The sequence below is a fragment of the Diabrotica undecimpunctata genome, chromosome 9 (assembly GCF_040954645.1).
Source record: "Diabrotica undecimpunctata isolate CICGRU chromosome 9, icDiaUnde3, whole genome shotgun sequence".
NCBI classification, from domain to species: domain Eukaryota; kingdom Metazoa; phylum Arthropoda; class Insecta; order Coleoptera; family Chrysomelidae; genus Diabrotica; species Diabrotica undecimpunctata.
Genome location: NC_092811.1, coordinates 84,305,699 through 84,327,881, shown reverse-complemented (window position 1 = coordinate 84,327,881; position 22,183 = coordinate 84,305,699). Strand labels below are relative to the sequence as shown.

At 32.5% G+C, this 22,183-nt stretch overlaps 1 protein-coding gene across 2 annotated transcripts in view; it reads right to left on the bottom strand.

Annotated features, from left to right (window-relative positions):
* The window catches only part of LOC140450208 (choline transporter-like protein 1), a 258,955-nt gene that overhangs the window by 228,843 nt on the left and 7,929 nt on the right, over window positions 1–22,183 (bottom strand). Inside the window, exon 1 of one of the 2 annotated variants that reach the window (XM_072543689.1) lies at window positions 5,805–5,932. The exons of the other annotated variant lie outside the window; for it this stretch is intronic. Within the exon in view, the coding sequence (XP_072399790.1) occupies window positions 5,805–5,856 (52 nt within the window). The 5' untranslated portion in view covers window positions 5,857–5,932. Of the gene's footprint in view, window positions 1–5,804; window positions 5,933–22,183 lie in introns of those variants that run through there. 2 annotated transcript variants of the gene reach the window in all.

The window sequence follows — 22,183 nt, the reverse complement described above, 5'->3', positions numbered from 1 at the left end:
GTACGGATCAGAGTGGGAGACCAATTCTATATTATGCAATGTGTGGTGATCGAAGATCTAAATCATGATATGATAGCGGGAATTGATGAATTGAGTGAAAAACATATCACCATCAATTTTTCGGAAAATCAACTGGAAATCAGAGCAGAACCAGACAACATAGAAGAAGAAAAGGAAACAGATAGGAGAAAATTTTCTGAAAGGATAAATGGACAAGAAACACATAAAGAAATCAATATGACGGTAGAGGATAAATCGAAAGCTCAAGAAAAAAATCAATCCGAAGAGGAAAAGAGAATAAAAAAAAGAAGAAGAGTTCGAAAAGAAAGCAGGAAAAAAAGGAAGTTATAAGCAGAAAAATGGAAGGAGCCGAAACATGGTGCTCGGAATACCAGATAGAAATTAAAGATAAAAAAAAAATAGAAGAAGAAATAACGGAAGAGGACAGAGAAGAAATGGCAATTATGGACGAGAATCCAGAATTTTGTGAAGAAGTAATACGGACAGTGAACACATGTGAACAAACTGAGGATGAAAGAAAAATAATATGTGGAGAAAACATGGAGAAGGAAATAGAGAAGATTTTAGAAAATTATGGAGATCTTATTAATGAAGAAAGCCGAGTGGCTAAAAATTATGAACATTCTTTTAAAGTTCAAAACTTAGAAAATTTTAAATCGAAAACTTATCCAATCCCGTATAAATACAGGCAAAGCGTCGGACAGGAAATTGAAAATATGATCAAAGACAAGGTGATCGAAAGATGTGACTCTCCATATATCAACCCGATAGTATGCGTAAAAAAATCAAATGGTGATTTGCGATTATGTTTAGATGCAAGAAACATTAATTCGCACACAATCGCGCAATACGAAGCGCCTTTGAACATAGAAGCCATTTTTGGACGAATCACAGGATCACACATTTTCTCCAAAATCGATTTGAAACACAGTTTTTGGTTAATACCTTTGGCAGAAAAGTGTCGAAATTATACCGCTTTTTCTATCGACGGAGTGGTGTACCGATTTAGGGTAGTACCATTTGGACTACAAAGTGCATGCGCTGCTTTGGTTCGCGCATTACACACAATTTTAAATAGGCATGGAGAATTTGTTGTACATTACATAGATGATTTATTAATTTTCTCACCGGATATAACAAGCCATCTACGACATATTCATACTGTTCTCGAAGAACTTGATCAAGCCGGATTAAAATTAAATATTTAAAAGTGTCAGTTTTTCCAAAAAGAGGTATTGTATTTAGGATTCAAATTAGACACAAAAGGGATTAGTCTTGCAGAAGATAGAATCGAAGTCATAAACAACTACCCTAGGCCAACCAATTTAAAAACTTTGCGGGGATTTTTAGGAATGGTAAACTATTTCAAAAAGCTGATACCAGACCTCAGTACAAAAGAAATACCGCTAATAGCATTACTTAAGAAAAATGTCAGATGGAAATGGGGAACTGAACAAGAAATCGCTTTCAAAAATTTAAAAGGAGCGTTTTCCACAGCTGTAAGAGTGCACCACCCAAGATATGAGCAACCTTTCATTCTCAGGACCGATGCTTCCATAAAAAAATTTGCAGGGGTGTTATCACAGATACAAGACGATATAGAGGTGCCAATATGTTTCGTTTCCCGTGTAACCAAAACGTATGAGAGAAAATACAGCGTTACTGAATTAGAATTTGCCAGTGTGTTATTTTGTGTAAACAAATTACGTTTTTACCTACTTGGGGCAAGATTCACCATTGAAACGGACCATGCAGCGTTGGTACACATAATGAAAAATAGGTTGGTAAATAATAGAATTCATAGGGGCATTCTTTTACTCCAAGAATATGATTTTGAATTTAAATATATCAAAGGAACGGACAATATTTTGGCTGATGCGTTGACGAGAGATGAACAATTCCGCAAAGAGGATCACAAAACTCTCCACGTAGGCATGAACATAATGAGAGAAGAAGCAGGCTTATTTTCTTTGGCCAAAATCAGGGAAAATCAGGAAGAATTGAATGAAAGAGAAAAGCAAAGGGCTGAACAAGAAAATAACCTATATTTTAAGAGGGTCGATGGTAAAGAACTCTATGTAATCACGGAGCAAATGGCAAAAGAAGTTTTTTTAAAGTTACACTGTGACAACGGACATATTGGAAGTAGAAAGGTGTGGCTTATGTTCAGGGAGAACTACATTTGTCGACAGGACTATACAATAGCCAAATGGGTGACTCGAAATTGTGTGACATGCCAAAAGTGTAAAAGTAGGAACTTTAAAAATGAAAACGTCACAAAAAACGTCGTAGCTCGGAAGAAACTGGATATTGTTGCTATTGATATGTTGAGCGATTTGATACCAACAACTCAAAGGAATAAACACATATTAGTTATGGTGGATCTTTTCTCAAAATATGTTAAATTGTACGCATGCAGAACCACAAAAGGAATTGAAATACTTAGGAAGATAGACAATTTTATAGAAACGGTGGGAAGACCAGACAATATTTTATTGGACAATGCGACATATTTTAGGAACGAACGTTTTAAAAGGGAATTAAGAGAGAGGGGCATCGATACAAAATTTATAAGCATCCGTCATCCACAGAGCAACCCATCGGAGCGTTTTATACAAGAAGTCACAAAATTTCTACGAATTGCCGCGGAAGAACATCATCGACATTGGGACAGAAAAGTGTTTGAGATCGAGACCTATTTGAATTGTGCTCCAAATACGGTTACCAAAGAGACGCCTTTATATATAATGAATGGAACAATGCCTACAAGACCGTGGGAAGACACCGCCCCCAGACAATACGAAGAAGTGATCGAGTTGGTTCAAAGAAGATTGAGACGAAGTGGAGAGAAATATCTCCAAAGACAAGAGAGAACCCGAAGAAGAAGGCCGATCAAATTCCAGAAAGGAGATAAAGTCTTAGTGAAGGCACTGAGGGTGTCGAATTTACAAAATGGTATTTGTGCTAAATTGATGCCGATATTTGAAGGTCCATATAGGGTCAATACGGAAAATGGGGTAAATAGTTATGAATTAGCGCACATAGAGACAGGAAATATACGGGGTATTTTTAACATTCACGACATTTATCAATATCATGAATAGATTTTAATAACATAGTGAAATAATTTGATCCTGGAAAACTTTTGTCATTTTAAAATTTAACAAAGAGTTTTCGGCAGATCAAATGGCGGGGATTTGTTATGATATGCAAAATCGAGAAAAATATTGGTTTGATTAAAATATTTCAAAGTTCAAAAACATTAAAATAATTCAGATAAGTAAGATAATAAACAACAAACATTTCAAAGAAGGAAAGTTATTAAATTCTTGGATTACCTGTACTAAACAAAATGTAAGCTATACATAAATTATTTCTTTGTTATACTTGAGTGACCCGCATAATTTTAAGTGAAATCCAAAGACAATTGAAACGGGTTTTCCAAAATACATTAATGCAGTGATTAGAGACAAATAGAAGAGATTTTAGAAAGAGGTTTTTGTTAGTTTTTAAGAATTATAGAAAATATTATTTGTAAATAAGTTTTAGGAAATTTTATAATTATAGGTAAAAATTTGTTTGTTATCGAAATGAAAAAATGGGGGAATTGTGACGAGTTTTGATTGGCGGAGATTGAAAAAGGTGGGATAAGTATGTAGGAAAAAGTTTAGCGAGATGGAGGAGAGAGAAAGGAGAATCAGTTGGTTTTCCAAGTCTGTAAGACTTGGAAATGGTGGTTCCCAAGAAATAGCAAGCAGTAGTGTTGAATGTTAGTGAGTTTTTGTGGAGTTAGTGTATCTGACAGAAGCTGAAGCAGCAAAAGATTGTAAGTCATATTTTCCTACTTATATTCCAAGAGTCACTGTTCAGGCCAACGAGAGATTCAGTTTATCGTAAAGAGAAGATATTCCAAGAGTCATTTTTCACTCGGGCCAACGAGAGATTCAGTTTATCGAGAGGAGAAAGGCTATCATAATTTGAATGATTGTTGCTTTTGAAGGAGATCATTAAGGACGATATACTTGCAACAATCTGTTGTAAGATTGCTGATTACATAGGGAGCGTTTGAGAGGAGATAATACAGTCTACAAGGAACAAGGATTTGGACCACTCATCATCAGAGAGAGATATTTTTGTTTTCTGCAGTTTTTTTTTCTTTTATTGATAACACAATTTTTACACGTAATTTAGAAAGGATATAAATATTTTGATTAGGAGAGTTAGAATAGTTTGGGATTTTGAGTTTTCAATTAATATTGTTTGTACCATTAATTTTGATTGTTCACGTACGGAGAACAAAATTTTGAGAATCCTTATATGAGATTTGTTTATTGAAAACTTTTGAGTGTGAATTATTTCATTATTTTTATTTCAATATATAGTGTTAGATCATATGTGTTTTTTATTATTCCGGTATTCTCTGGACCTTACCTTTCACATGTAATAGCATAGATATTGAAGCACGAATTTAACCCTGAGATAAAAGAATTAAAAATTGTGATAGAGTCATAATCATATCATTTAAATAATTTTAATTAATCAAAAATTAATTAGCTAATTATTGCTTGGCGCACCAAGACTTTAAATATCACAATAATATATATACATATATATATATATATATATATATATATATATATATATATATATATATATATATATATTAGTGGTGGGAGGGCGCGATTTTCATCATTGGAACCGATGATTGGAACCCACATGGATACATATAATTCCGCGTCATTGATTTTATTCTTGTATTTACCAATTAAATATAACCATAGCATTAGTGATTTGTAAGAAGTTGATGAAAAGTAACGATTTACCCTTACATTATAGATTTTTAAAATCTGAGGATTTATCCAATTTAAGTTGAGTTTCAATGCAATAAAAATAATAGTCACTTTTATAGATTTACATCAAACAACTGAAAAAACATGTAAAGTAGATACGGAAATAATACCATTATACCTATTCCAAACAAATATTTTGACCATTTTATGTACCCTGTAAATAATAATATAGGCTTCCACATCTGAATCTGTCAGCTTCTAGAATTTTGTTACTGCGTGGCGATTACGAAAACACTATAATGGGATGTTCATGAAATTAAATTACACTTTAATTTCCTAAGAGTAAAATTAGACGTTAGTGCCATTGTTATTGCACGAATTGACTTAACAATATAGTTAGAGAACAAAGTTTATGATAGCTCTCTCCAAACTTTCGAGTATCGTTTCATTAGGCCGAGTATGACACGGTTTCACGGAAAATCGAAAAACAAGTTCCTTTTGCTGCTGTTAATGAAAGTATCCTAAAAAATTAGCTGGTTATCTATGAATTTCATCACAGTAGTTTTTCCAACATGTTCGAGTCGCCAGTCGCGTTGAATGACCTATATTTATCATTCCTATTTCATTAAAAGAATATATTGTCTGACGCAACTTGTTTTCTGATTTTCTTGAGAGGACAAATGCCCAGAACCAAAAAAAGTCGAAGAGGGAAACCGTGTCAGACTCAACCAAATGAAGCCATACCCAAAGTTTAGAGAAAGTATCTATCATAAACTTACAGCTCACGTTATGTTTAGAGATCTAAACATCACTTTCGACGGAGTAGAGCAAAAAAATTGTGTGTTTAAAATTATTTTTCCACTGAGAAAGCTGATGATTCAGAGAAACGTGTTAAACTTCGTGGAAATTCAAAATGGTGCTGCTTTTGTTTTAATTGTGACTATACAATACATATTATGTATATAGAATACCTATGTATTAAAAAGTACTTACTCGAAATAAGATCAACTGTATCACAATTTAGTTCAATGTTTTGAGAGGCCATTACACACGGTACAAAAAATTTTTAAAATATCTAGAAATCATGAAGTTATCACTGACATTTATGTGAATATCCGCATTTGCACTACACTACGCGTTTATGCACTGCAAACTGAAAACTGTTTCGTTGTTTTGTACCATTTTACTACCTGACCCATTCTTGGGGACCCTTTGGTAATCCTGTCAGCTGTAGGTTTTCTTGGCAATTTCATTCATTCATTGTTATAATAACTAAAATTGGTTGAAGTAGATATGGATTTTATGTGTTTCGTTTTCAAAACTGGTTTTGAAATAAATAAAGAAAGGAAATAATTTTTTCATGTCCCCTCGGTACATTGACGCTTTTTTTCGATTTTTCGAGGGTACCAGCCTCAAAAACCCGTCAGATAATCTGTTATTGACAATTTAATTGTCTGAATGATTGTATCTCCTAAACTATTAGAGATATTTATATTTTACAAAAATGAAAATTGTTTTTTTTGACAAAATGAACAAAATGGCGTTTGGTAAACTTTAACCTGATTGTTAGAACCGGAATTATAATAAATTTCGTGAAAAACAATAATTGCAATATAGGCATTCGATGGGGCTTTTCCAAGTATAACTCAGCTTTTTACATGCGATTAACTTTCAAAACCCAATCATTTTAACGGTAATTGTTCAGATTTAAAATAAACTTTGCAAAATTATTTTATCTTTATTAATAAAAAAAGTTGTAACTATTAATTATAAAAAATTATAATAATTTGTTTATAAGAGATTGAAACAAAATTAAGCTATATACTTTGAAAATCTAGTTAACCCTTTAGCGGCCACTGGTTGATTTTTTAACCACTTATTTTGCTTCCTTGTAGGATTAAGTTCGTAGTCTGGTCAAAAATCTACCTCTGAACCTCTGCAGTTATCTATTATTTGTGGTTTTGCTGTATCGTGATTGTTATTATTAGTTATTATCAAAAAAATTTTGTTTATAAGTGAAAAAAAGGCAATTGTACCTAAATAAATATATAATTATAGTGTTCCGAATATTTTATTACTTTTTTATACAATTTGTTCTAGAATTCGATGAAATAATAAAAGTAGCCTCACTTTATTTCATAACAGTGTTTTATACATTTGATTTTTTTTTCTAAATTTCAAATGATTGTTGTATAATTATTAATGTCACACCGTTCCTAAAGGTTATCTGACGTCATTTTTTAATTTCCTTTATCTAGTACTCTTGGCGCTGAGAAAATTTAGGTAAATTTGTTCAGATGAATTGATGAATTTTGAAACATTGATGCAAATATATTTTTTCTGATAATATAAAAATAAAATAAAAAATTAAAAGGTTATTTAGGCCTTACCGACATATAGCTGTTGATGGAAGCATGATTGATTTCAAGGGCAGAACAACACTAAAACAATATATGGCGAAAAAACCAATCAAACGGAGAATAAAAGTATGCTTGCTTGTTCCAAGACTGGATATATGCTTTCATTTCAGATTTATCAAGTAAAACAAGGTACAATGCTAGAGCTTCACCTGGGAGAGTGGGTTGTTGTACAACTAAGTGAGCCTTACTGGTATAAGGGATACTGTGTTTATTTTGAAAACTATTTTTCCTCATTAGATTTTTTGAAAGGTTTATTAGAGAGGAACACTTTTGGTTGCGGAACTTTCAGGGTTGATAGAAACTATTATCCAAAAACAATGCTGAAAACAAACAAGATGATGAACGTAGGGGATTTAGATTTTGCGCAATCAGGGGAACTAGCGGTAGTAAACTTGAGAGATAAATGAAAAAAATCAGTAAACGTAATAAATTCTATTCATAATCCAGGAATCATAACAAAAGTGAAAAGGACAAACAAAATGGGACATCGAGCAGAAGTCAGCTGTCCAGAGGCTATTGCTGCATATAATTTATATATGGGAGGAGTCGATAAATTTGACCAATATCACTCTACATATTCAGTTTCTTGGAAATCACAAAAATGTGGGTAAAACTATTCCATTATTTAGTTGATTGTTGCATTGTGAATTCTTATATTTTATATAAAGAGTAAGTTCCTGCAAAAGAATAACCTATCTCACACTTAAAATTTCGAACAATTTTCGCTGATGAGCTAATTGCAGACTATAACAGTCGAAAAAGAAGAAACCCAGCTGCGACAGCAATTAAAAAGATTTTAAAAATTGGAGGAAGAGGTGTCTCCATAGAAAGTAATGTTAGAAAAACAAATTTGGGAGATCATTTGCCAGTAAAAGGAACATGTCGACGTTGTGCATATTGGAACACCGCAAAGAAAACGAAAAGAAGTCAAATTGTTTGCCGTAGATATAAAGTAGCTCTCTGTTTAGAATGCTTTGCACCGTTTCACGAAACATAAGAAAATGTTTGATATACTGATTTTTTAAGAAATAAATACTTTTGTTCATTACTTTTTGTTCTTATTTTGAAAAACGGAAGTGGTCGATATTTTGACTAGGATTCAAGCATAGAGTATATTGTCCTTGACGTGCGCTGGTCGAAAAATCGACCACCCCCTCCATCTCAAAGTACAAGCTTAAAATTTTTTTTAAACATGGCAATATGCTAATTTTTGTATATATAACTCGTACATAAAATATCGTTATTTTTTGAAAACACCGAAAAAAACAGTTTTGCGCGCTAAAGGGTTAATGGAAGTTATAGAACAACTCAAAACGAGTTTATTAAAATTTCTTTGAGGTTGTTTTTAGATTTTGTGTCACAGGAGCTTTTTTAATTTAGTTATTATATGTGTTTATAATAGTAATACAGAATAGTTTGTCATCTTACTGTGCAGTTAAAAGAATATTATCTAGTGTTGCATTTGATTAGCATAAAATTATATCTTGTATGTAGAAAGTTAGAGGATATCAGGAAATGGTTAAAAGTTACCAAAAAATCAGATTAGTTTTAATCGAAAAATTACATATTCAAACTAAACTGGTCAAATATTAAAAGGGCGAAATTCAACAACAGAGATTGCAGAATGCAGAATCTAATAGTTTTACTGAAGGATTTAAAGATTGGTGAATCTTATTAAAAGCCTTAAGCAATCCAAAATGCAATAAGAAATAAAATATTATCGATTCAAGAAAGTAAATATTGGTGATGGATTCGAGCGTTTGAAATTCATTTTATCTAACAATAAAACACTGAAAACTTTTGTTTTCAACTCTTCCACAAAATTTATTTTAAATTATTATCACTACAGCTGTTCCGGCCAGTGCCTTTCATAAGTGATCTATTTTTGGTATGTGTAAAACACTTTATAGTCTTTAACTTAATAAGTTGAGGAGGGGAGAACTGTTTGTCTCAAGTTGGTCATTCAAAATTATGTCTGTATTTTTTATTTGTTGGTGTTTATTTGTTGATTCTAATAAAGATAGCGTAAGGCCTTTATTTTGAATGTAAAGAATTTAAAAATCGTCTTTAAAAGAATGATTATGGTCTAGAAGGTGAAGTGCGTACGTAGAGTCTGTTTTTCTATTATTGAAAGCCCTTTTATGTTCTGCTTTACGTTTGATAAAAGCTCTACCAGTATGACCGATGTAAGATTTACCACTGTGTAAGTGCTTTTTCCTTTTGGCTCTTGTTATTTTTAATATATTTGCCTAAGTTGTTGTTTGTTCTAAAAGCTGGTGTTATTCCTTTCTTTTTTATGTGTTTGGCTATTTTTGTTGATATCTTGCCCGTATATGCAATTTAGCAGAAGGTACTGGGTTTTTTCTCTGGCGGTGAAAATACTAATTTCAGGGCTTTCTTATGTAGTTTTTGATTTAAAATTTTATTAATTTTGTGTTCGTTGTATTAATTAATTTCTATTAATCTATGTAACATGCTATGGTAGGCAGCCAATTTATGTTGTGTAGGATGGGAGGATGAATTGTGTATAGTCGTGTCAGTATGGATAGGTTTATGAAATACGGAGAACTCGTTTGTTTTTAAGTCTGATTTTTAGGGTACACGTAAACTCATCACCAATTAGCATAAATACCTTCGTACATAGTACAAACTCATCACCGCCATAAAACTAGTGATTTTAAAATACATACGAGAGATTGGTAAACTCATCACTGGCCTACTTGCACCTCGTGGCAGGTATAGACCATAAACCCCTTGCAAACCACTAAGATTTGGTAATTTGACAGAATAAATCTAAAATAGATGTATTAAGTGCAAATGCAATAAATTGGTTTTTATTTGGGAATTCCACGAAATTCTATTGATAGCCACCTAAAACTATGCGAAAAAAAAAATTCTCTTCATTTGCCCTTGTTGCTTTAACATAGATAGGGAACTGCTCATTGATTACGTTTTGAGTCAACGCGGACGCAAAATAATAGTAATCAATAATTTCAAATTTCAATTGCTAAAGACTCTAAAATCAAATTGCCTTTTGTGGACTTGTTCGATGAAAGGATGTAAGGCTAAATGTCAAACAACTGGTAAATAGATTTTATACCTTTTTTCTAGTTGTTTGGCACTGGGATCGGATTGATTCAGTTTTTTAAGTCAACTGTACAAGAAGTTTCTTGTAGACAAGGCATAATATTACTTTGTTAATTTAAGTAGATTACCCTTTCTGAAATTACATTTTTAGATTTCTGATTAAATTCTTAAAGTCAAATTGTCACAGTTTTAGATTTTAGGTAGATCATTCTAAAACATTGAATATCTCAAAAAGTATGTCAGATACTACGTTGAGTTTTCACCTATGGATGTAACGAAAAAGATTTTTGGTTTTTTTTATTATGACAGTTTTACATCAGACACCAATTAATTAATTAAGTTTGACTGTTGGTTAAATTTTCTGGATTTTAATTGAAATAAGAATAAGACAATTAATATTTACAAAACTGTTAACAAGCCAAAGTATGTATATAAAATATGTATGTTAGTTATGCCCACTTATGTATATCCATTTGAGAAAAGTACGGTAATTATAATAAGTGCGATTCGGTGACATATCGGAGATGGTGGTCTATTAAAAACAACCTAGATCATGCCACATACAACATCTAGTATACCCGAAATAAATAATTTTTGGTAATAGCCACTTAATTTTAGAGAACTTCGCTATTTTTCTTAATTGACACAATTTCCATGTTTCGTGAACGGTGGTAGAGTGAAACACCCTGCATATTTAGAAGTTTAAATATAAACACAAATGTATGTCAATATTGTTCTTTAAAGTTTGTTAAGAAATACTCTACATTTCTCTTGATAGATATTTTTCATAAAAATTCAAAGTGCCAGAATTGGAAAATTATTTAGTATAAATAACAAATTTCTTTGTAGAATTGCAATTATACTCTTAGAATAAGTTTTGCAATACCAGCTGAAGATCCAAATATTTTTTTGACTTAACCACAAATGGATCATTTTTTCTAATTCAATAAAGTAATTTTTCACATGAAACGTAAAAATATGCAAAGAACTTATTAAAATTTTAAAACTAAAGAAGACTTTATTTTATGGAATAAAGTCTAGTTGTCTGAAAATGACCAGCATGTGTTTATATTTCTATAATTATTTTAGTTGCGGAAAATATCCTGCACTGCGACTTGGAACACAATCAGTGACCTTAGACCTTAGAAAACTAAGCCGTCAAGTCATCAGCAACTCCTGCAAGATGAAAGCTCAAGAGGGCTTATCGGAGAGGCGATCAAAAATCATTCACCAAAAGATGATCGACAACTTCTTTCAACGAACACCTGACAACAACGGACATATCTTGTATTCGGAGGAATATGTGCAACGATCGTTTGCCTTTTATGCCAACTTTACTGAAGGCAAGGGGGAAGCGCATCAAGCAATCCGTCAGATGAATCTTAATACGGAGCGCGATAAATGTTTTGTATGGCATAACGATTCGCAACAAAATATTATTATTTTTGGCATTCTTTATATACATGGATGGTACATTTAACAAAATTTTCCAAAATTTTTCTTGCAATTATTTACCATCTACAGCTTATTAAATGAGCATTACGTGTCTCTTATATTCTGTGTTCTTCTCGACAAACGCATAGAAACCTAAGCCACCGTCTTCACTTAATTAATTCGTTGCTCCGAAGAAGTTGGTGTCGTTTTAAGTCCGTCAAAACTTATGGCTGATTTTGAAATTTCGATTCACAAGGCCGTAATTGCCGTTCGGCCATCTGCGAAGCGAATTAGGTGTTAATTTAATTTGACCCAAAGTTGGTTTAGCAAAGTCCAAAAACTTGGTTTGGTAACCACTTACAAGAGGGGAGATTGGCTGCACCACTTATTTGTAAAATGGCCGATTATATGGTAGAGAACTACATAAGTAATGAGTCTCTTTTCGCTCTAACTGTTTGGGCATTCCAGCCTAGTAACATACAATTCACCATAAATCCATGCTTATCCTTTCATTCTCAATTTTCCAACTGTTTTTAATAAATATATCATTATAAAGTTCACTATCGGAAACTATGCAATTGAATTTTCAGATCTCAAAACCGTTTAGATTGGCAGATACGTCTACTAGGCCACACCGTAAAAAACCCGATATTAATATATAATTTAAAGAAATTTGCTTAAAATAAGTTCTGAATTTTATAAATTACCACATAAATGAGAAGTGTAACAGGTATAACAGGCAATCTTCCGCATTAGAAACCAGCGCCTTGTGGCAAAAATGCTGGTGATGAGTTTACCAATCTCCAAAGGATGCCGGTGATCAGTTTACTATATCTCGGAGGGTCTAATAATTTTATGGGAGGCTATACAGTGATGAGTTCGTACACGTCCTAATTCGTGACGTTTCACTCCTGTTTATATTGTTTTGTTATTCTGTTATTGTATTTGTTTTTTTGGTTTTCAAATTACATACTTTTATTAAACCAACAGTTGTTTACACAACTAATAATTTACTGGTGTTTCAAATTTTCTAGTAAGTGCATTTTATTTTAAAATTCATTTATATGAAACGATTCACATATTTTAAACATTGGTCCTATATTAGAAACTTGACTAAAGTCAAATGGTAATTTTTAGAAATGTGTGTTTATATCGTGCTCGAAAAAGTACAAAAATTTGGGTGAGATAAATTTCCAGCATTAGATGATTAATTTTGATGGTGACAGTTTTAATTCGGAACAATAAAAACTGTCGGCTAAAGATAACTAAATTAATATAAACTGTAATTTATATACACCGCGCGTCAATTAAAATGAAGCACTGGGGAAATTATATGAAATATGTTCTTAATTTGGTCACATTTACATTCAATTCCTACAGGTTATTGTGCACAAAAGTATTGTAAAAATATGGATTAGTTATATAAAAAAAAATGTAAATTAATAATAGTAAAAACAAAAAAAAATAGCTACATGGACACTGTAGATTTTTAGTTTGTATATTTCAATATTATATTTACGGAATATAATATCAAAAGCTTAACATGCTGTTAAAACTTTTGAGTTCAGATTAAAAAATTTACTGAGAATGTTAGCAAATACACACAACGCAAAAGTCTAGGGATATTTTTATAAATAGACGTATTTTGTTTATCTCTAATCAATTTAAAAAAAGTAATACAAAATTTGTAGTTTAAATTATTGTTTAATATGTCAAGAACCATAAATTGCATAAAAAAAAGAAAATTGGAGCAAACAAAATATATTGCAAATCACCCATGTTTCACATATCACCATAAAATGTCAAAAATACGAAATATAAACTTAAAATAAAGTATGGCCACCACGTTGATTTATCACAGTTCTACATCTACTGTTCATGCTCCGAATCACATTGTTAATGTCTGCTTGAGGTAGTTGTGTCCATTTTTCTCTCAGAAGCTCTTTTCATTGAAACTCATTGTAGATATTGCCCATATGTGGAGTAATTTTTCGTTGGAGCATGTCTCATACATGCTCAATGGGATTCAAGTCCGGTGATTGTGCTGGCCACGGCAATACATCAATACCCACGTTATCCAACCAGTTTGTTACAATATGCGCAACATGTGGTCGAGCGTTATCATGTATAAAATTAAAATTTTCTCCAACAGCACCAGCAAACGGGCGCACAACAGGTTCAAGAATAGTGTCCAAATATTGCTGACTTCAATCATGATTCCGCCCCATACCATTAATGTACCACCTCTGTATGCATACACTTCTTGAAGATGTCGTAATCGTTTTCCATTTCCGGGTCGTCTCCAAACTCTTGTCCGACGGGAATCTGGATGAAATCCATATCTAGACTAGTCTCTAAACAAAACTGTGGCCCAGTCATTGTCAGTCCAATTCTGAAACTCTTGACACCAGATTAATCTTGCAGCGCGATTGCCTCTAGATAAAGGTGGACATCTCAGTGGTCGCCGACTACGAAGATTGGCTTCATAGAGACGATTCCTTACAGTACTGCTGCTAATTGTTACATTATGTGCAAGCTGTACTTCATTAACTAGCTCGGGTGCTGTGATTGTTGGCTGCCTTCTGGCATTTAAAATTAAATATCGGTCTTGAGCGACCACGTCCTGGATGTTGCTCGGCTGGACTCCAATGTCTCTAAACTGACGCCAAAAACGACTTACGACGCTTTGGGAGACACCCAGCTGGTCAGCAACTTCAGTTTGTCGCATACCAGCTTGAAGGAGGCCCACGGCCCTATTCATCTCGTCCAATGTTAAATGTTATCGTTGCATGGTAAAAAGACAATATCTTTAATTCACCTATTAAGCAAGAATGGTATAAAGTGACTAAAATTAAAAATAAACAAAACATAAAAATGTCGATTTTTTTGTCCCTCATAAAAAACATTCTAAAATACGTATTGCTATCAGTTTTACAATTTTTTTTTTTGATAAGAAGTGACTGTCTGTATCAACAATCAAATTTAGTACAAGCAAATTTATATGGCCATGCAATTTCTGTCATTGGTATTGTCAAATTATTAAAATATCCTTAGACTTTTGCGTTGTGCGTAGATTATCGCAGATAAATAAACAGGGAGGTATTAATACGAAGGTTACTAAAATCAAAAATGATGAAGATGTTGATGATTAAAATCAAATTTTCTTAAAAAAACATCAAGTGTACCTATGACGATTTTTAAACTTCTGCCATGTTTATTATAATTGTCGGAAATATCAATTTTATGATAAAATTATTGATTTTTTTGGCATATATGTAAATGATCCTAGAGGTGGAAACATGGCGTGAAATTTTTTTAAAAATCTTAATTTTTGGCGATTTTCTCATTATTGCCTAGTGAAAGTATAAAATTATTCATGTGAAAAAGCTAATACTAAATAGTAGCATAAGTGCTTCTAGTGCCTAAAGGAAACGGAATCGGAAAAGCTGCTGATCATTTTTTTCTTTGGTTCGTAATTTTCTCACGGAAATTAAGTTGATCATAGAAAAATAATACAAACACCTAATAACAATAAGTGAATAATCAACTTAAGGCTATATAAGAGAGGCCTAAGACCTCAGGCTCAGGAGGTTTTTATGTTGAAATTAGTTTTAAATCTTTATTAAAGTCAAAGTGGAGTTACGAATGTTGCAGTTTCGCAACGATATAAAAACATTTATATAATATTAATAGACTTTTTGTTAGTTTTGAGTCTCCCCGTAGAATATTTAAACGTGTACAAGGGTACAGCGGTTTTAAGAACTAATTTACAAGAGCGAGCCATCTGCAAAATAACACCAGACGTGTGTGTGTGTGTGAGATAAGGGATTCCATCATCTACAAAATCAGAGTTGAGTTTTATCTCTCAAACCACACAGGTGTGGGTTAAAGGTACCTGAGACACTTTGTATCGGTCTTGCGACCGAGAGAGTCGTAAAATACAGTAAGGGTGGGTCATTATCATGATACTACGACAAAGAAGATAAGGCCACGCGCATGAATAATTCTGTCTCTCTCTTCTATGCCTACGTCACCGAACGACAAAACGCCAAATGTTCTATTTTTACGTTGGGTTTGTTATGCAGTTTGCGTAAGTGAATATAGTGCTGGATGAGCTTTTCGGAATAAAATTCTTAAATATAATTAGAAGTAGATTGTGTTTGTTGTTGTGCAATATTTTAAAAATGGTAAACTGTGCGATAGTTGGTTGCAATAGCAATAATAATAAAAAACTGAAAAATCCATCAAAGTGTCGGTTTTTTACATTCCCGCGTAAAAAAACCTTGCCAAAATTTGGGTGGAGAAGTGCATGCAAAAAGAAAAAATAAATGTTTTTACAGCGAGTGTATGCTCAAAGCATTTTACTGAAGATGATTACCAGCTGAAAGAAAAATTGTTGGGTTATCCAGAAACAAAATGGAAACTAAATCCAGAACTATGCCTAATGCTTATTTACCAATTGAAACCCCTTCTTGTTCGGCATCGCAATGCAATAGAAAAAAACGGGCAGAAACAAAAAAAAAGGAGACAACTAGTCCAACACATATTGGATAATAAGTGAGTACTTACAATGTCACAAAAAAACTCGATTATTGATTTAATTTATTACATTTTAGTGTATCGCCGGTAGTAGAATCTAAAGACAACCCAGTAAACATGGAAATAGAAGATAACGACCAAGAAAATAGTTACTGTTGTCTTTCACGTTCAATCGGAACTCAAACTGGTTCAATTGAAGATGCACAAAAAATTAGACAACTTGAAGAAGAAAATAAACAATTGCGAATGATGGTGGAAAAAATGAGGTCAGAGGCAGATGCTATAGAAGAAATATTTGCTAAAGGCCAGTTGCGAAAATTAAAAACTAAAAAGCAAATCCAATGGTCCATTGAAGACGTGGCTTCAGCACTTTCACTGTATGCAGGAGGACCACGATCCTATCGTTTATTACGTAAACGAGGGTACCCTCTACCTGGAATACGTACTTTAACAAGATGGGCGTCCAATGTTGAAATTCGTCCAGGTAAACATTTTTAAAATTTATTTAAATTATATACATTCCTAACACGCAAATATTTTTTCTAGGAATATTGAAAATAATTTTAAGGCTCATGAAAAATTACGGGCTAACAAAACAGGAAAAAGCCTGCATCATTATTTTCGATGAGATGAAAATTCAAACAACGCTTGAATACGATAAAAAACACGACATTGTTTTGGGACCTCATAAATACGTGCAAGTTGTTATGGCCCGGGTATTTGCCACAAATGGAAGTAGCCTATCTTCTATGATTACGATCGGTCAATTACAAAAGAATTATTGTTTCAAATAATCGAGAGTTTGGAGAACATTGACTATCCGGTTTATGCTATAAACTCAGATTTAGGTGGCAGTAATCGAGGTTTGTGGAAAGCATTAGGTATTTCTGAAAACAAGCCCTGGTTTGAAAATCCATCATCTGGAAATAAAGTTTATGAATTCGCAGATGCACCACATATGATCAAATTGTTTAGAAACCATTTTTTGGACTCTGGTTATTTTCTGAATGGAAAATTGATTAATGTCAAGCCGATAGTCGATTTGCTCAAGCATACAAGATGTGCTGATTTGAATATTGCTCACAAAATCAGTGAAGAATTTTTAACAGTGAAAGGACCTCAACGCCAAAAAGTTAAATTGGCAACAAAATTGTTTTCACACACTGTTTCTAGCGCATTAACTAGATTGGGGTCTTTGGGAAAATTTGAAAATAACATCAACTGGTTAGAATGTGCTGAAATGATCAAAATAATTAATGACTGGTTTGATATATTTAATTCAAAAGTTCAACAAAAAGATACAAGACATCATATTAAAGGGTACGGAACATCTTTAAATGAGCAAAATATGATTCTAGATAAAATGGAAAATCTTGTGAAAAATATTCGTACATCCACTTCGAAGTCATTACTGCCCTTTCAGCATGGAATTATTGTTAGCATTAAATCTTTGCAATTACTTTTTCTGGATTTAAAAAAAGATTTCAACGTCAAGTATATAACAACATATAATTTAAATCAAGATTGCTTAGAAGGACTCTTCTCAGTAATACGTGCGATTGGAGGTTTACATGACCATCCGTCTCCTTTACAATTTAAATACCGTCTTCGTAATTTTATGATGGGTCGGAATGATGAAGTAATTTCACTATCGGCCAATGTAAGTAACGTACCAGAAACAACAAACATGTCGCTTCAAGACATGAAAGCAGAAAGCTCTTTGAATACCGTTTGTTATAACAATGACATAGAAGATTCGGTGATGATAACCGAACCACTTTTTAGTCAATTAAATCTTCCAGTAACTTCAGAAAATGAAAACCATCAAACAGATTTTGAGATGGAAGAGTTGTATTATGATGGACTAGAAAATTTAGCTGGTTTCATAGCTTTCAAGCTACGACATGAAGAGAGTTTGGAAAATTCTACAAATAGTAACACTTCTTTCTCATGGGTAAACCATCTCTCAGAAGGCGGTTTGGTGAAGCCTTCAGAATCATTACTTACAAACTGTCATGAACTAGAAAACATTTTTTGCCAATTCAATGGGGACAATAATATTAAAGTTGGCATCAAAAATTATCAAAAATCTTTATTGAAAAGATCAGTTCACGTTAAAACATCTGATGATGTGAAAAAACTATTTTTTAGATGTCGGATGTATTTTCGAATGAGAGTTTTAAATAAAAAGTTGAAAGAAAAGTCTAAAATACAAAAAAGAAAAATTTCAAAAATTGTTAAGTAAAATAAATCAAATTTGTAATATTGTTTTTTTGTGTGTTTTGTATTTTTTTTTGTTTTTTGTTTGTTTTATTTTTGTTTTGTTTTTTGGGGCCGAGAGATGTGCTCTTTTTCTAATCGGCGTAAAGCTGAGCGGGAAAAGAACTAATCTCAGGGGACGAGTTTTGCACGGAGAGTCTTAGGACTTTGCACCTCCTTAAACTATCCCAAGACCGCTGGGTACTCCCAACACTGATTGGGGGTGTGTAATCTTTGATTGCACCCTTCTCGTGGTGCCCTGTTGAAACTAAACTCAGCGGATATTTCTTAAACCACTCTTTTATTTGACGCGGTTTATTTAAAGTGCCGTATTTTTCTGCACGTCTAGATACCTCTTAAATTTTTGCAGTGAAAAAACTATCGAGTTTTTTATTACAGTATATATTGTATTATTTTACTGGTATGATTATAATTCACCAAAGTATAAATTAAACATTGTAACAAACGAAGAATAATTATTTCAAGTTATTTAAAAACACGACAATGTATAAAACTCATGCTTTCCCGTAACTCTCCGTACAATTTTGTCGTGCGCTGACGTCATGCGCGGACGGTCCCAAAGTTGTTATCGAAGTGGCTTTATCTTCTTGTCGTAGTATCATGGGTCATTATCAACTTTTTGTGATTTCTGTGCGTCAGTGAAGACGTCTTTTGCGATAGCGGTGGTGCTATCAATTCATTGGGTAAGGTACACTACACCATTTATCTTGTTGATGTATATACGTCAAGTACGCTTACTTGGTATATAGACTTCTATTTGTTTAGAACTTGACCTCATTTGTGCCGCGATCGCGATTGAACATGGTCAAAAAAGAACATTTTACGTATATAAACATTAATTTTAGCTTATGTACTGTATTCTATATTTGTATTTTGTTAACACCGATTTTATTTCTTGTATGTTTTGTATTAATAATTGTATTAATTATTTGTATGCACCGCATTATTAATTTGTTTTTATACCATTGACATATATATCCATATTTTTGTTTTTTTTTTGTTTAATATTTTTTCTCTTTATAACGTGGTATATATACGAAATTATTTTACTGCTTTCGGTCAGTAGTTTTTTTTTAGAATCGACATTTTTATTTTGTTTTGTTTATGGTTGTCTATTGGTGTGTCCTTTTGTATTGACTAATATTTAAGTTTGTATAAACTCTTGTTTAGTTATAACTGTATGTTTGGTTATGTATATTTATGTTTAATTTCACTTCTTTTTAAACTGGCTTTCATTTTTTTTATGTTAATGTACATACCCAACATCTTGAATTGATTGAACAGAATATCTTCTCTTCCCTCTCAATTGTTATATTGAGGTCATCGTATGTGCAGAACGCAACAACGAAAACTAATAGAAAATCGACACAATTTTCTCATGTAAGAGACTGAGTGCCACAGATGACCTTCATATTGAACATGACTAATCCGAAATTTTGCTTATAGAAATCATTATCTATAGCCAGATTCACGAGAAGATTTCAGCGTTGGTCTTTACGGAAAATGTAAATCAAATGGAAGAAAACGCTGCACTGTTGTGAGTTCATCGTCGGCCTTATCGCGGTAGAGCTGTCTTCAGGGGTTGTATTTTCAAATTCAATCGAATTTTTTCGTATACGAATTAACTCGAAAGAAAAATTTCGTATACGAATTTGAATCTATATTTTTGAACGTCCTTCGAAATTTTATACGTATACTAAAAGAATTTGCACCGGCAACACTGCAAATTCGAACAACCACAACTTAAATAATAAAAAAAGAAGAATAATTGGCAGTTTTACTTAACCTAGTTTATGGTGAATTTGTTATCTAAAACAAGAAGTAAAAAAGGGCATGAAATATGGTGGTTCAGTGTCTGCCGAACAAAAAAAGCCATTCTATCAACTCCATTGTGAGGGGCCTTGTTAATCTGTACAATTTTTGAAATTGTACATCCGAATAGTCCTCTAGTCTAGATGGTTAAGAATGGGTTGGTAAACTTGCCTCTTCGTTCCGCTAATATTATCGCCTCGGCAAGGGCGTTAACTATTTCTTTCTATTAAAAAATTATTTAAACCACCCATTAAAAACAAAGTTCAATGTAAAAATGTGGTATTAATGTAAATTGTATTGTATTGTTCAATCTAAAACAACGATTAAAAACTATCAGCTGAAATTTTATCTAAGGTACACGGGCCCAGTGACAACTGAAATGACAACAATTACTTTGATCGTATACTAGCATCGAAATTCGAATGATTGATACCCATTCGTGTCGTCGTATACGAAAAAATTCGTATACGCACTATTCGAAAATATAAAAAACTGGATTTCGAGCGAATTTCTTCTAATTTCGTATGCGAAATATGCTCGAACGAATTCGAAAATACTGCCACAGATGCGAGTAAAACGATAGTGGCTAGACAGACTATTTGCATTCGAACTTGAAACACTTCATTATACAAGGAGCTGTTGCATTTCTACACTAACATTTCCTGATTTGCCATGATGGCCCTTACAGAATATATTCGGAGGTCCTCGTAATATTTGACAACTACTGCAGAACTTCTTACATCTCTTTTTGCCATACTTACATAAATGGAATAATGGATGTTTGGAGATTTTTTGAAACCGAAGCAGATAAAAATCATACACAAATATCGGGAATATCGGGAATTACTATACGGAAATTGATGAAATACCAGATGTTGAAAAACTATACAAGATTTTCAGAATTTAGCCAATGTGTAACCAATTCAAATAAACTATTAAATTTATTGTTACTAGTACTGCACATAATAATGAAACAGATATTTCATTATCTACAAAAAACAATGATTTAGAGGTGAATTGTCTGATAAATGCCGATTAGTATGTGTTTAAATTTGTTTTAAAATATTTAATTTTATATAAATGTAAATTCTTAACCTTACGTTTTAATTTGTCCAGACGGCAACCCTGTAAGCCCTAATCAAAGCCGTTGCAATTTTATACAGGTAATATGTTTCCATAATATGTTACCATAAGAGTACAATAAAGAATGTGTGAAGAGATTTCGTCTAACAAGTTATTTCTTCATCCTATCGATCAATTATTTACAACCACGATTAACCGGCGACCAATCAATTTTAGTCAACAATTTAAACAGTATGTCAACAATAATTAAATAGAAATTTCTGTATTATTGTAATTAAATACCCATTTAGAATTTTCCTGATAATAGTATCTACTATCTACTACTGTTCCCCGAGTGGGTATTGTAATAAATTAATAAATAAGAAAATAGCTTACTGAAGAATGGCAGATTGTATAAACGATTTAGCAAAGGGAGGTTAACCGGACAAAAAATAAGTGCAATTTGTTTATACTTTTTTATCTTCGGTGTCAAAAACATGGAGCATTTGAGGTGAAAACTTTCAAACAAGGACAATGTTAGATTTATATGCGCGACAAATTCTTTTGAATATATTGATATATACAACAAAAACAAATTCCGATCTGACTTTAATACAAATTGTTTCTACAACATGTACAGAGCTGAGTGTTAGCAACAGGACAGCCTGGAAAATTTGCCAGGAAGGATTGGAACATCATAATAAAGACTTACCCAAAATTTCCAAAAACCCACGTAAA